Source organism: Trifolium pratense, linkage group LG1 (genome assembly GCF_020283565.1).
Source record: "Trifolium pratense cultivar HEN17-A07 linkage group LG1, ARS_RC_1.1, whole genome shotgun sequence".
Lineage (NCBI taxonomy): Eukaryota > Viridiplantae > Streptophyta > Magnoliopsida > Fabales > Fabaceae > Trifolium > Trifolium pratense.
The window spans coordinates 26187813-26201540 of NC_060059.1; the positions used below are offsets into that span (position 1 = coordinate 26187813).

A 13728-nucleotide genomic window follows, 5' to 3' on the forward strand; every position below is an offset into this window, starting at 1 on the left:
ATATTATGATGAATGATATACCTGTGATAAGAAAACATCCAACTTTCTGGACTTCTCTCCGGATAATGCACTTTCTCGGTCATTCCAGCAAGAAGGCTATAGAGTTTTTACCTAATAACCTGCAAGATGCAAATCTGATATACAAAGCCAACGAACAAGACCTAATGTTGCGGACTAACCGAAATAAATTATACGGCCGTGATTGGAAACTTAGAATGGATAAAAATAACAAAACTAATGTTTGGACGGCTGTGAACCATTCTGTCCAGAACCAGGGTCAGAACCCGGTTAAACCCTACTTTAAACCCTACATTATGAGTGATGCAAAAGATTTACTGCGTTTTATTCATAATTCGTACGAAAACTGTGAAAAGTTACAAATCAAGGTAAACTTTTTTTGATTAAGTTGATATATTTATTTATTTTAATTAAGTTGGTATCTTTATTTATTCGTACAAATCATCCGAGGTACGCAGCAAGTCTCTTTTATCGTACAAACCATCCAATAGTTGACAAAAGCAGTGTTTTAAAAACCGAACCGGCCTATCGAATCAGAAATTAGAAGGGTAACCAGTTTCGTCTGACTATTGGACCGAACATGCAGTTGAACCGGTACAAACCGGTGTGATCCGATGAAAACCAGGAATAACCGGTGAACTGGTCGGTTTCAATAGCTCTAGAAATTTTTATATGTATTGACTTATTGTATAAGTTAGTGTCATGTAATATATGTATTGACTTATTATTTATGGCTCTGATGTAAGTTTTAAGTTACATTATGACAAAAATGTTATCATTCAGTTTAGTCAATACTTGTACAATGACAAGACTTTTATGTTTTATGGGTATATTAAACGAGTTCAATTTAATAATTTTAATGTATCCCGATCTTTTTATTTATGTCTCGGACACTCGGCTAATATTATAGACAAATTAGCTGGGGTGTTATATTAGGGCTTTGAGTATTGAGCTTTATGTGTTAGTAGTCTAATAGTCCATTAGGAATTATTATAAATTCTTTTGTAATCCTTATTATATTAAACAAAAATATCAATATTATTAAAACTTTAGCCGTTATTTGGTGTTTCTCTTAACTTTTAACAATTAAAAGGTGAGTTTCACTGAAACAATTTTTATACTCAAATCAGATCACACAAGAAAAAAAACTCACGGGACCAATATTCTTATTTCAATTCTTTAGCTTTGCAACCTATATATGTATATATAATAATAATATAATGATCCTTTAATAAATACACACATATGCACTTTTATAAAACTAATGCCACTTGCTGATGATGCCTTGTGTGACCTTCCTCTTAATATATATGATATGATACGCAATTTCTATCGGTTGTCATATTTTGCACAAGTCTCACAATATACATGCTCTACACATCAAGTTCTTTTATTTGTGTGATTTTATTAACGAATTCAAAACAAGATTTTTGCTCTTTAGGCCCCCCTATGTTACTCTAAGGCCCTCCAACGTGACTAAAATGCCCTTAAAAAGGGATCTGGATTTTAGGATCCGAAATACTTTACTTTCGTAAGTTAGGAGCCAAAGTATTGTTAAATACTACTTTCCCGTAAAACATTGGCTTGCTTAGCAGCTAAAAGCATAAAAAAAAAACATGGGTTTGGTACGTAAAAACCGAAATGTGTTTACGTTAAAAAAAAAACTATTTTTGAAGCTAGAAACCGAAACCGTGTTATGAAGACATGCATGATTTATAGCAATAATTTATGTTTTGACTGATTTCGGTAACTAGAAACCGAAACCGTGTTATGAACCTGTAAATTCCAATGAATTATAGCAGAAACCAAATCGCAAATTCCAAATCAAAGACACCACAAGTGCTAGCTAGGATTTCATGCTAATCTCTTTTAATTTGATGATTCTGTTCGTTATTCATTGAATATATGTTCGTGATTCTATTTCTCTTTTGGTTTTCATGAATTTGGGATTTATGTGAATTTGGGGTGAATATTGAATTTAGGGATTCTCTTTAGTTTGGTTTATGTGCAGTGTTTGAGAAATTGCTTCAGTGGGTGTTTTAGTGAGAGATTGCTTGACTTATGTAGTACTGACTTTGCGCAAAAAATTTTTTGTCATTGGAAGTACTGACTTTGCACAAAAAAAACTGTCATTGGACACATTTCGGTATTTACGTGCCAAACCCATGTTTTATAGGGAAAGTAGTATTTAACAACACTTCGGTTCCTAACTTACGAAATTCCAAATCCAGGGGCCTAAAGAGCAAAAATCTTCACAACAAAATTCATATGGGCCCTTCATGTAGGCCCAACTACCTTGAGCCCAATTTCCAGCCTGTTAGGCGAAAACGCGCGCCATTTCAAAACTTGGAAAGTTAGAACGAAAATAATGCTTCCATTTTAAAAGTGAAAAAATAACGCGCGCATTCAAATCTGGATCTGCAAATTTCCGCGAGATCGCTCTTTCACTGTGCATCAATTCTTATCCAGCAAGTTTCAGTTTCGAACAATCAAACAAAACGCAATCAGAAAACCTAACCGGTAAAATCATCTCAACTGTTTTCTCATCTTCTTCATTCATAATTCTTATAAGCATAATACGAGTTCATCGGAATATCAAATTCATCGATCTTCTTTTTTTCAATTAACGTTTTGGTAATTAATCGAAGCTAGTTTCCTTAATCAAGCATCTATGTGATATAAACATACTGTTTCCTTTCAATTTGGTTTATGCATCTTGATCGCGTTCTCAATCTGTTCGATATTATGTCATTTGATTGTTAATCGTTACAGTTGTATTTGTATCACGTGTAATTTTTCCTTCAGATTCATAGATCTACGGATTTTAATAAAGTAATTGTAGTTGCGAAATTTATGTAACCTAGAAACGGTAATTTAAAGTTGTTCTGTATCTATAGGCTTAACCAATGTCAACTCAAAGGGGAAGCATGAGCAGTGGATCTACAAGGAAACGTATGAAACCTGAGGTAATTGTTTTCGTATTTAAACCTTTTCGCTGTTATGAATAGTATACCGCATTTCTAGCTTCCTTTGATATTTTATCATATTTCATTTGTTATTCTTTTCACAAAAAACAGGATCAAGAAAAGATAGGAGATGAAGCTTGTTAGTCAAGTGACTTCAAACAACACAAGAGGGGGGATGAATTGTGTACTAAAAAAAGATTGATTAAAAATAAACACTAAAAAAATTTAATCAAATAAAATAAAGTGCTTGAAAATAAGTTTATATAAATTAAAATGATATGTAAATATGCCAAAAGGAAATAAAAGAGATGAAAGGGATAGAAAAGAACACACGGAAAATTATACTGGTTCGGCCAAAAATAAAGGGCCTACTTCAGTCCCCAAGGAAAGCACCTTGAGATTTCACTAAACCAAGCTTTTATGACAGGATGAGCTTGTAACCATTTAAACCGAGAACTCTCAACACAAACAATTAATGGGATATCACCTCCCATTTGCAAGAGAGTTTTTTCTACTACTCACATAAGGATCCTAAGATAACATGGATTATAACTCAATAAGTCTATAACTCAAGTCTTGAAAGCTTAATCCTCTTTTTCGCTTTTTGCATCCTTGTCATTCTTGAACTTCTTTTGTCAATCATCAAAACAAAAATATTCCTGTCAAGGCATATATTCACAAAGCTGAGTCGCAGATTGTACTTGTATAGGAGGAAGGATTGGAGACTAACCAAATCGGGTCTGAAGAAATGGAACTCAATATTTCTCTTGTTCTTGAGAAGATTGAGAATTTTACTCAGAGGGTATCCATATCTAGTTATACACTGTTTGAAGCTAATAATCATACTCTAGATAAATGGAAATTCTTTCAAATGTTTAATGGTGGATTGCTTGCTTGTAGGTATCTGAGCTCCTAGAATCAGGGAAAACAATGTTTAAGGACCTGTGCAATGAATTTGAAGAAAAACTGATCATGTGAGCTATGAAGTTGCTGTCGAACATTCAAAGCCGAAACTATTATTGAACTTGCCAAAATAGAGAGATTGATTCAAGCTTAGCATACTGTATATTATTCAGTGAATTGAGGAAAAGTTTGTTACATATATATAGCCTAAGTAATAGTGCCGTTGTAACTATATAAGGCAAAGTATAATATTAGTCACATATTGACCAAATCACATTAACTAATACTAATTACAATTAAACTAATTTGATCCTGTAACATCAGTAGTTAAAACTCCCCCACAAGCTGGACTGTGGATGTCATGAAGGCCAAGCTTGGATATGAGAGTGATGAATGAGGGACTGTGTAAAGGTTTTGTAAAAACATCGGCTGTTTGTGCAGTAGAAGGTATGGGAAAAAGCCGCAGCAAACCACTTTGAATCTTCTCTCTTATGATGTGACAATCTATTTCAATGTGTTTAGTACGTTCATGGAAAGTGGGATTATGGGCAAGGTAGATGGCTGATTTATTGTCGCAAAAAACAGAAGCAGCGGAAGAGAAAGAGATGTGCAGGTCTTTAAAGAGGTACATCAACCATTGCAATTCACATGTAAGGCTTGCTAGTGCGCGATATTCAGCTTCAGTACTTGATTTGGAGACAGTAGACTGCTTCTTGGATTTCCATGAAATAAGAGAGGAGCCAAGAAACACACAATAACCCGTAACAGATTTCCTTGTTGTAGGACAAGTTGCCCAGTCAGAATCTGCAAAACCAGAAAGTTTTAAATTAGAGTTTGCTGAATAAAATAATCCTTTGCCGGGGGCAGTTTTCAAATATTGTAAAACTCTAATAGCAGCTTGATAGTGAACTTGTTGAGGTTTTGAGACAAATTGGCTTAATTGTTGAACGGCAAAAGATATATCAGGACGAGTAGTAGTTAAGTAAATAAGTCTGCCTATGAGTCTTCTATATTGAGTTTCATCATTATAGAGTGGGGAATCTGAATTTTGGAGTTTTAAAGAAATATCATAAGGAGTAAGAGAGGATTTTGCAGCAAGATTACCACTATCCTCTAGAAGTTCAAGAGTATATTTTCTTTGGTTAAGCAAAATGCCTTGTTTGCTTCTAGCAACCTCAAGACCCAAAAAATATCTCAAGGGACCTAGGTCTTTAATTTTAAAAAGATCATTAAGAAAAGATTTAACATTCTGGATTTCAGATATATCATTTCCAGCTAAAACAATGTCATCAACATATACTAACAATGCAGTAAATGAAGACTCATTAAATTTTGTAAAAAGGGAAAAATCAGAAGAGGATTGTATATAACCAAAGGAAATGAGGGATTCAGATAATTTAGAATACCATTGTCTACTTGCCTGCTTGAGACCATATATAGATTTTTGAAGCTTACATACCTTGGTTGTTTTAGTATCTGAATTATGGATGTTCATACCGGGAGGCAAAGACATAAAAATTTCTTCATGGAGATCTCCATGTAAGAAAGCATTGTTAACATCAAGTTGTTCAAGATACCAACCTTTAATGGAAGCTAAAGCAAGTAAAGTTCTAACAGTTGTTAGTTTAGCAACAGGTGAATAAGTATCAAAATAATCAACTCCTTCTAATTGAGTATATCCTTTAGCTACTAATCTAGCCTTATACCTTTCAATAGAACCATCGGCATGATATTTAACTTTATAAACCCACTTACAACCAATAGGAACTTTACCTTTAGGAAGGTCGACTATGGACCAAGTATTAGTAGCAGTGAGAGCATCAATTTCTTCCTGCATAGCTGTTATCCAGCAATTATGTTTGTTGGCTTGAGTAAATGTTTTAGGTTCAATAATAGAGGAAATGGATAAACAAAATTGTTTGTAAGGAGCGCTGCATTGCTCGTAAGTGAGAACAGAAGATAAAGGAAACATAGTTGATTGTTTGTGATGCAAAGAGGGGGAAGAAGAAGTAAGAAGGCTGCAGTGGTAATCTTGTAGATACCCAGGCCTATATTTAATGCGGGTAGAATGTCTAGTAGGAGCGGGAGCTGGGTCATTAGGAGAAACCGGTGTAGGGGCAGTATCATTTGACATGTTGATATCATTTGGTGTTGGATCATAATTTGGCATAGTGTCAGTAGGCATATTGGTATCATTTGGCAATGAAGTGATAGGTTCAAGATCTTGACTATCCACATCAAGGTTAGGGGTACAATTAGAATTATCAGAGACTGTTTTCTTAGAAAATGGAAAAATAGTTTCATAAAATATAACATTTCGAGAAACAATGAATTCATGACTAATAATATCATATAAAAAATATCCCTTTGTACCATCTCTATAACCTAAAAATATGCACTTTCTAGCACGAGTATCAAACTTAGTTCTATGATTTTGAATAGTAGAAGCATATGCTAAACAACCAAAAGATTTTAAATGCAAAAATGTAGGAGGTTTTTGATAAAGAAGATTATAAGGAGTATTGTTTTTAAGAAGAGGTGTAGGTATCCTATTTATTAAATGAACAGCATGTTGAATAGAAAAATGCCAAAAATTAGAAGGTAAAGAAGCTTGAAAAGAAAGGGATCGAGCAACATTGAGGATGTGTTGATGTTTCCTCTCAACAATTCCATTTTGTTGAGGAGATTCAACGCATGATCTTTGGTGAAGGATTCCTTTAGAGAGAAAAAAATCAGTCATTAGAAATTCACATCCATTATCACTTCTTAAACATTTAAGTTTAGTATTAAATTGATTTTCAATATAAGAGACAAAATTAATAATATGATTTCTAGTTTCACTCTTAAGTTTCATGAGAATAATCCAAGTAAATCTACTATAATCATCAACAAGGGTTAGAAAATATCTATGTCCAGATACTGAAGGAGTAGCATAAGGACCCCATATGTCAGCATGTAACAGATCAAAAGTCTTACTAGAATGAGTAATACTATTAGGATAAGGAAGAGTTCTTTGTTTAGCAAAATGGCAAACATCACAAGGAGTATTTTTATTATGATTCTTGTAAGCAATAAAGGGAAAATTTGATGCAATACATTTGTGGATAGAATCAGAGATATGACCTAACCTACAATGCCATAAAGAGGCAGCATCCATGTTATTGGAAACAGAGTTACAGGAAAACATAGGAGAAAGTAAAGAAACCGGGGCATGGACTTGTAATGCATACAAATCTCCATGTCTCTCAGCTGTACCAATCATTTTCTTGGTGGAATTCTGCAAAATCAAACAATTATTAGGATGGAAGGTAATATGACAATCCAAAGAAGTAAGTAACTTAGTTACAGAAATTAAATTAACATTAAAAGATGGTATGTAATACACATTAGATAATGTAATTGAAGATGAAAGTTTAACAGTTCCTGAGATAGTAGCATTGGTTTTGTGACCATTAGGCAATCCCATGGTAAAAGGAGGTATAGTTTTATAACTAGTAAAATTTTCAAGAGAACAAGTAATATGATCAGTGGCACCTGTATCCATGATCCAAAGGACAACTTGCTTACCCATTTGTGGAGATGAAATAGAATGAATAGATGCAGACTGAGAAAGAACAGAGTTGGCGGTAGCTTGTTGTTGAGGAGACTTTGTAGTGGTAGAAGTTAAATTATTTTGAAGTAGGTGAATAATTTGTTGATATTGCTCCTGAATGGTACTTAAAGAAGGAGTATTTGGTGTTGTTTCTTGAGTTGAGTTTTGTTCATAGGCAAAATTTTCAGCAAGATTAACATAAGCCTTGTTGTTCTTCTGTTGGAAACCAGGAGGATATCCATATTTGACAAAACAATTTTGAACAATGTGGTTATTTTTCCCACAATGAGTACAACCACCAGTATCACGACCACCGCCGAGTCCACCACGACCACCGCTGAAATTAGCACGACCTCTTCCTTTATTGGGGTATTGGCTCTTTCCACGACCTCCCCCATTGGAAGAAGAAGATTGAACTTGCATAGCAAGGGGTTGTTTTTCAGTGCTAGGATCAGGAAGGATTGGGAGATTTAATTGACGTTCTTGACCTAAAACCATGGAGAAGGTTTTTGACAAATTTGGGAGGGGTTCAATTAACATGATATGGGATCTAACATGAGAGTATTGCTCATTTAATCCTTTTAGAAATTTGATTACCTTGTCTTGTTCCTTATATTTTTGAAAATCTGAAGCAGCACCACAAGTGCAAGGAATTGCACAAGTGCAATTTTTGGTAGGACGAAAATTGTCGATTTCTTCCCACATCACAGTTAATTGAGTATAATAATTAGAGATATCGAGAGTACCTTGTTGAAATCGAGTTAGATCATCTTGAATATCAGCGATTCGAAAAATATCACCTTGTGAGAAACGAAGTTCAAGATTGCTCCAGACAGAAGAAGCTTTGTCGATCCATAGAATGGATTTGGAGATGCTTTCAGAAATTGAGCGTTGAAGCCATGACAGAACCATGTTGTTGCAGCGGATCCATTGTTCATACAAGGCATGCGTTGGTGAAGGACACAGAAACGAGCCGTCGACAAATCGAAGCTTATTCTTGGAAATTAGGGCTACCTTCATCGCCCGAGACCACGAAGCGTAATTCTTGCTATCAAGTAGTGGTGTAACAAGAATCAAAGAAGGGTTTTCATTGGGATGAAGGTAATATGGATTTGAAGGGTTGGTGGCAAAATCTGTGAAAGTATTTGCATCCATGGTTGTTTGAAAAGAAAAGATTAACAAGAGAAGAGACGCAAAGGAAATTAAAAATCAGAGTAAATCTGATACCATATTGAACTTGCCAAAATAGAGAGATTGATTCAAGCTTAGCATACTGTATATTATTCAGTGAATTGAGGAAAAGTTTGTTACATATATATAGCCTAAGTAATAGTGCCGTTGTAACTATATAAGGCAAAGTATAATATTAGTCACATATTGACCAAATCACATTAACTAATACTAATTACAATTAAACTAATTTGATCCTGTAACATCAGTAGTTAAAAACTATGTTTCACTTTTAATATTGTTATATTTTGACAATTTGTGGTATGAATTATGATTCTTTTAATTTCCAATATGCAGGATTCACAAGGAGCAAGTTGAGAAATGGCAGGAAGAAATCAAAGAATTGCGTGCACTCGATGCCTCAAATGAGGAAGCCAATGCTCTTCTGCAAAATGCTCGATATGTACTTCAGATCAGTCGTAATGATTAGTCAAGGTAGTTGGTTGATCCCAAACATTAATCAGGTAAAAAGTATACATTGATTGAATTCATTTGAGGATCCAATTCATTTCTGTTGGACTGTGTCATCTATTTGAAATAGATACTCGCGAGTTGCCATATTTGGTTAATCAGGTTGGAGGTATAGTCGTATAGAAGATATTTTAATAGTAATGACAGGTAAATCTGTAGCATCTTATAGTTTGAAGGATGTCATCTCAAAAACAGGACCAATGTTTCTTGAATTTTGCAAGTGCTGCATGGACAATACTTGCACTAGTCCAACCTTTTACACCGTAAATATATTTTTGTTTTGAACTTGCCTTTGTTCTAATTCAACTTGCATTGACCAATTCGTTGGTGATGATTTGAGCTCTGCTAAAGCATAGGATTATTGAAATTTGAAAGGTTTGATTGAGATTTTGAGATGCTTACTAGCTGGTTTTCTAACGTCTGCTGATAAAAGTGAAAATTTATGATGTTTATAATATGTCTTAACCTTTACTTGGAAGGCCGGAAGAAACCCATCTGTGCGCCTGTCGAAATCAATTGTACTGAAGCCTTTTGATTTGTCAGGATACTATAGAAGTTTTCTATAATTGGTGTAAAGTTTTACACTACGTCTATGACTCAGTCATAGTTATCAAATCATTAGAAATGTTTGACTATAATCATATATACTTCTAATAATTCTAAAATCACACAAATGATTTAACACGATTGATAGTGCAAAACTTTTTCCACTGACATCATCTCTGTTGATTTATACTCAATCAAAATTGAACTCTAAGTTATTAACTTATTGTACAACTATGAAAGGGAAGAATATGCGATCAACATATCCAGTTAATTTGAGCCCTTTTAAACTTGTACCATTTCATTATCATATTGTTGTAATTTTAAGTAGGTTCACCTGATTCACTAGTTCAGTATCTTTAAAAGTGGGAAAAAAGATAGTATTTGAAAAATTTATATAAGGGATCTATGTAATTCAACATTCTAAAATGGCCAATATGGTCCTCATGTGTGAACTGTGAAGCAGTGGTTAGTTGCACATGGCAGTAGTCTCCTTTGAAGTTGTAAGACAATTAAACATAACAATTGAATCAATCCGATTATCAATATAGGTGACATATTGCGAGCCTTAGCCATAATAAATCCTTTAGTACACCCTACAATTCCGCTAAGAAAGCACTTGAAGGACCCAAGACTTAGGCATAACCACACACCCGGTTTTCATTTCAATCTCTAATAACTCTGTCGCATCCTGCCTGATTACCTTCTTTATTTGCAGCACCATCTGTATTCAACCAATGCTCAACATGCTGAAGAAATGTTCATCGAATTTGCAATTCAATCTTAATTCAATCTTACACATTATCTCAACTAATTCTCTAAAGTTCTATAATACTCATTTACTTATATATTTCTCTATCGTATTCTTTGGACTAGCTTCTTTATAGGGAACACAACTAGTTGCAACTTTTAACATCATAGCCAAATCACTGTCACTATAATCAACTAACTGTTAGTCCTTATCTGACGATAAGTTGTTCATTTCATATAGTAGAGAATATTTTTTTTGCAACCTTGAGATAACTAGGGCTGGGTAAAAAACCGAGGCCCGTCCGAGCCCAACAAAACCCGCCCAAAAATTAGAGATTTGGGCGGTTTATAATGGGTCGCGGGTTAGCGAGTTGAAAAAGTCGGTTTAAACTAGGTTGGTATGGATGAGTCCTGGTAGAGGAAACTGGACCGACGGTGCCCGAAACCCGCCCGCATAAGTAAATCAAAACGTCGAATCTAGGCTCTTCTCACGTCTCCTCTTCACACTTTCTCACTTCACCTCAAACCCACAGAGACTGAAACATTTTTAAACCCAAAACTTGATCATAATTCATCTTGTTTGTTTAACTTCGTTGAAATCAAATGTTATATTTTAATTTTATTTGCGATTTTAAATTTTTTTTCTTACTTTTTATGTCGATTTAGGGTTTCTAAGACTTTCCTTTTGTGTTTGTTTCATGATTCTCTCATCTCTGGTTGCATATTTTCTTGATCTAAACTCCAATTTTTGGGTTTGTTATTGTTTTTATTTTTATTTTTATTTTTTTATGTCTAACCGCTTCAAACCGTCCGACAACCCGCTTAAATCGCAAACCCGAACCCATGAAAACTGATCTTCATTTTTCGGGCGGATTGAGCCTTATTTTTCGACTCTACGATTTAGACCGGGTGACAACTTTGAGTCCGAACCCGCCCATATCCACCCACTGTCCACCCAAGGAGATAAGTAATGGTTGGATTCTCCATGTGTTGCCTATTATGTCTAGTAGCATATAGAATGTCTGGTATTGTGCATTTCATATACCAAAAATTTCCATCTGCTAGTTTGTTGCCAAACAAAGCCTTCGTTTCTGTTATGGGATAGACCGAGATCGATTTGCGATTTGGATCGGGTCACCTAGGATCTAAGAATATTACACGAATCATTGTATGAACATACTCTAGTAACACAAGGTAGCATATCTACAAACAATCGCCCTACACTTTTAGAGGGACAATTGGCCAGAAGAAGGTTATAGGTCCTAGAAATCTTATTTTCGCTTATAGAGTCTAACTCATGGTCTACACTCATATATACAATATTTAAACCCTGAAACTTCTCACATTTTGTGTCTACTTACTTGAGTGTCAAAATATGTGGATGTACATCCTCCATTCATCGATTCGACGTCAATAACTCATAACAATCAAATCAACCCAAATCTTCATGTCCAAAAGATTTGGCTTCCTTTTCTCTTTAGGCCCTACGCCCCTACCCCCATATCTTCATGACCAAGTCAATATACACTTAAACAGTGACTCACATGACACACTAGCATGTCATATGAGTCACTGTTCACATGTGTGTTGACTTGCTGATGTGACATGTAAGTCATTGTTGGTCAAAATCAATAGACCGCCAACCCTTTATAAAAGTGTTATTGTGAAAGTTTAAAAGTGTTATTGAAAGTTAAGGAGTCAAAATCAGAAATTTATAAAAATTGAGAGGTCAAAAGTACAATTCAGTGGAAGATGTTGTTTGTTTGCAATGGAAAGAATAAGGTACAACAAAAAAAGCACGTGACCGTCCATCTAAAAGGAGAGCTTATCCAGTTGTCAAACGTGTTATTACAAAGTACTATAAAATAATGTGCTGCCCGAATGCTTAAGAAAGAAGAAGAAAATATTGAGTCTTTAAGACTTTATAGCCACTGTGGTGGCGTTCTGACTCAGAACGCATCGAAAACATAGCAAAGGTTCGTTGAACTTTTACACTACATACTTCATATTCATACCCTCTTTTCTTCTTCTTTTTTCACTTACCACGTATTTGTCTTAAATCTTAATCTTTGAGAAAAACATAGTTCATCAAATCATTATATATTGTATACTTCCTTTGAAAAAAACAGAGTTCTTCAAATTCAAAGTTCAAAGTTCAAACTTCAAATCAAGACATGGGAAGTGTGACTATGAATCCATTATTTAGAAGTGAATCTTTTGGATATTACAACTACTTTCCTGATCAAAATTACACCATGATAGAGAAGAGACAGTTATTTCTAAGAAGCTACCAGTTCTGTAGAAAGAAGAGTTTGACTGAGAGAATCAAAGGGTCATTAGTTCGTGCTAAGAAAGTTGTTTGGTTGAAGTTAAGGTATGGTCGTGGATTAAGAAAGTTGGTATTTTTTCCAAAGTTTAAATGTGGTTTCTATTACCGTAGAAGAAGATTTTCACAGCTTTTAAACACTACTTAGTCACTCTGCAAAATTGATTCTTCTATGACTATGGTGTTTAATTATGGTAGTGGTAAATAAAAATACACACTACTATGTTATTCATAATTTGTTTTGTTTTGTTTATTAAGAAGTTTAAGGTTAGAATTTGGAACATGTATGTATGTAGCATATTATTGTTCATGTTCATTATTCTTAACGATGAACTTGTTCTGTTATTTTTTTTTTTTGTTAATTAAATTGTTTTGTTGGTAGGTTTATGCGTCATATATTTAACTGCTCCTTCCTTATTGTCTTTACTAATGGCGTGATAGAATAGAATTCATTCAGAATTTGATCCTTGTGGTTGGTATGCACCTCTAAGGAATTCCAATATATTAATATATTACTAATCGGTAATTAGTACTATATTAGATTTTTATATCGGATCTAACTCGTTCTACGATCGATTTATAAACTTAAAAGTGTATCTATTTTAAGTCTTAATTTGAAATTTGAGATAAAAATATGTGGTTGAAAGGAGATTAGAGATTTTACTAAAAGATAGGTCAAATTCTTAGACGGATATTGGTGCTCAGCAAAATATGTGAATATTTTCGACTTTAAGTTTTTTTTTTTTTACAGATTTTCAACTTACTTGTATAAGTTATGAACTAACCCCCCAGAGTACCTTGTAAGGCGGATGAGCTTCCGGGACATCCTGAAATGCAATTTCTATTGAGGGGTTGATAGAATCATTTGCAGATGACTACGCGACAAAATATTGTAAGTAGCAGAGTGGTCTTACTACCACGATCCACTG

General features: G+C 34.3%; 1 protein-coding gene and 1 long non-coding RNA gene across 2 annotated transcripts; both read left to right on the forward strand.

The window, feature by feature from the left end:
- Positions 1-3114: 3114 nt before the first annotated feature.
- On the forward strand, positions 3115-9220 carry LOC123891257. The gene is made up of 4 exons (XM_045941100.1): positions 3115-3132; positions 3694-3786; positions 3885-3958; positions 9007-9220. The coding sequence occupies exons 1-4, from the start codon at positions 3115-3117 to the stop codon at positions 9137-9139; spliced, it is 318 nt and encodes a 105-aa protein (XP_045797056.1). The 3' UTR covers positions 9140-9220.
- Positions 9221-12340: 3120 nt separating this feature from the next.
- LOC123902199 lies at positions 12341-13193 on the forward strand. Its single transcript, XR_006807508.1, has 2 exons — positions 12341-12449; positions 12603-13193. It is a non-coding gene; the product is annotated as an uncharacterized LOC123902199 (long non-coding RNA).
- Positions 13194-13728: the final 535 nt, after the last annotated feature.

Bases quoted from the DNA above. Each gene is read 5' to 3' on its own strand.
- LOC123891257 (XM_045941100.1), top strand. The intron at 3,787-3,884 runs GTATCCATATCT...GCTTGCTTGTAG, and splicing joins TTGAGAATTTTACTCAGAGG to GTATCTGAGCTCCTAGAATC. The intron at 3,959-9,006 runs GTGAGCTATGAA...TCCAATATGCAG, and splicing joins TTTGAAGAAAAACTGATCAT to GATTCACAAGGAGCAAGTTG.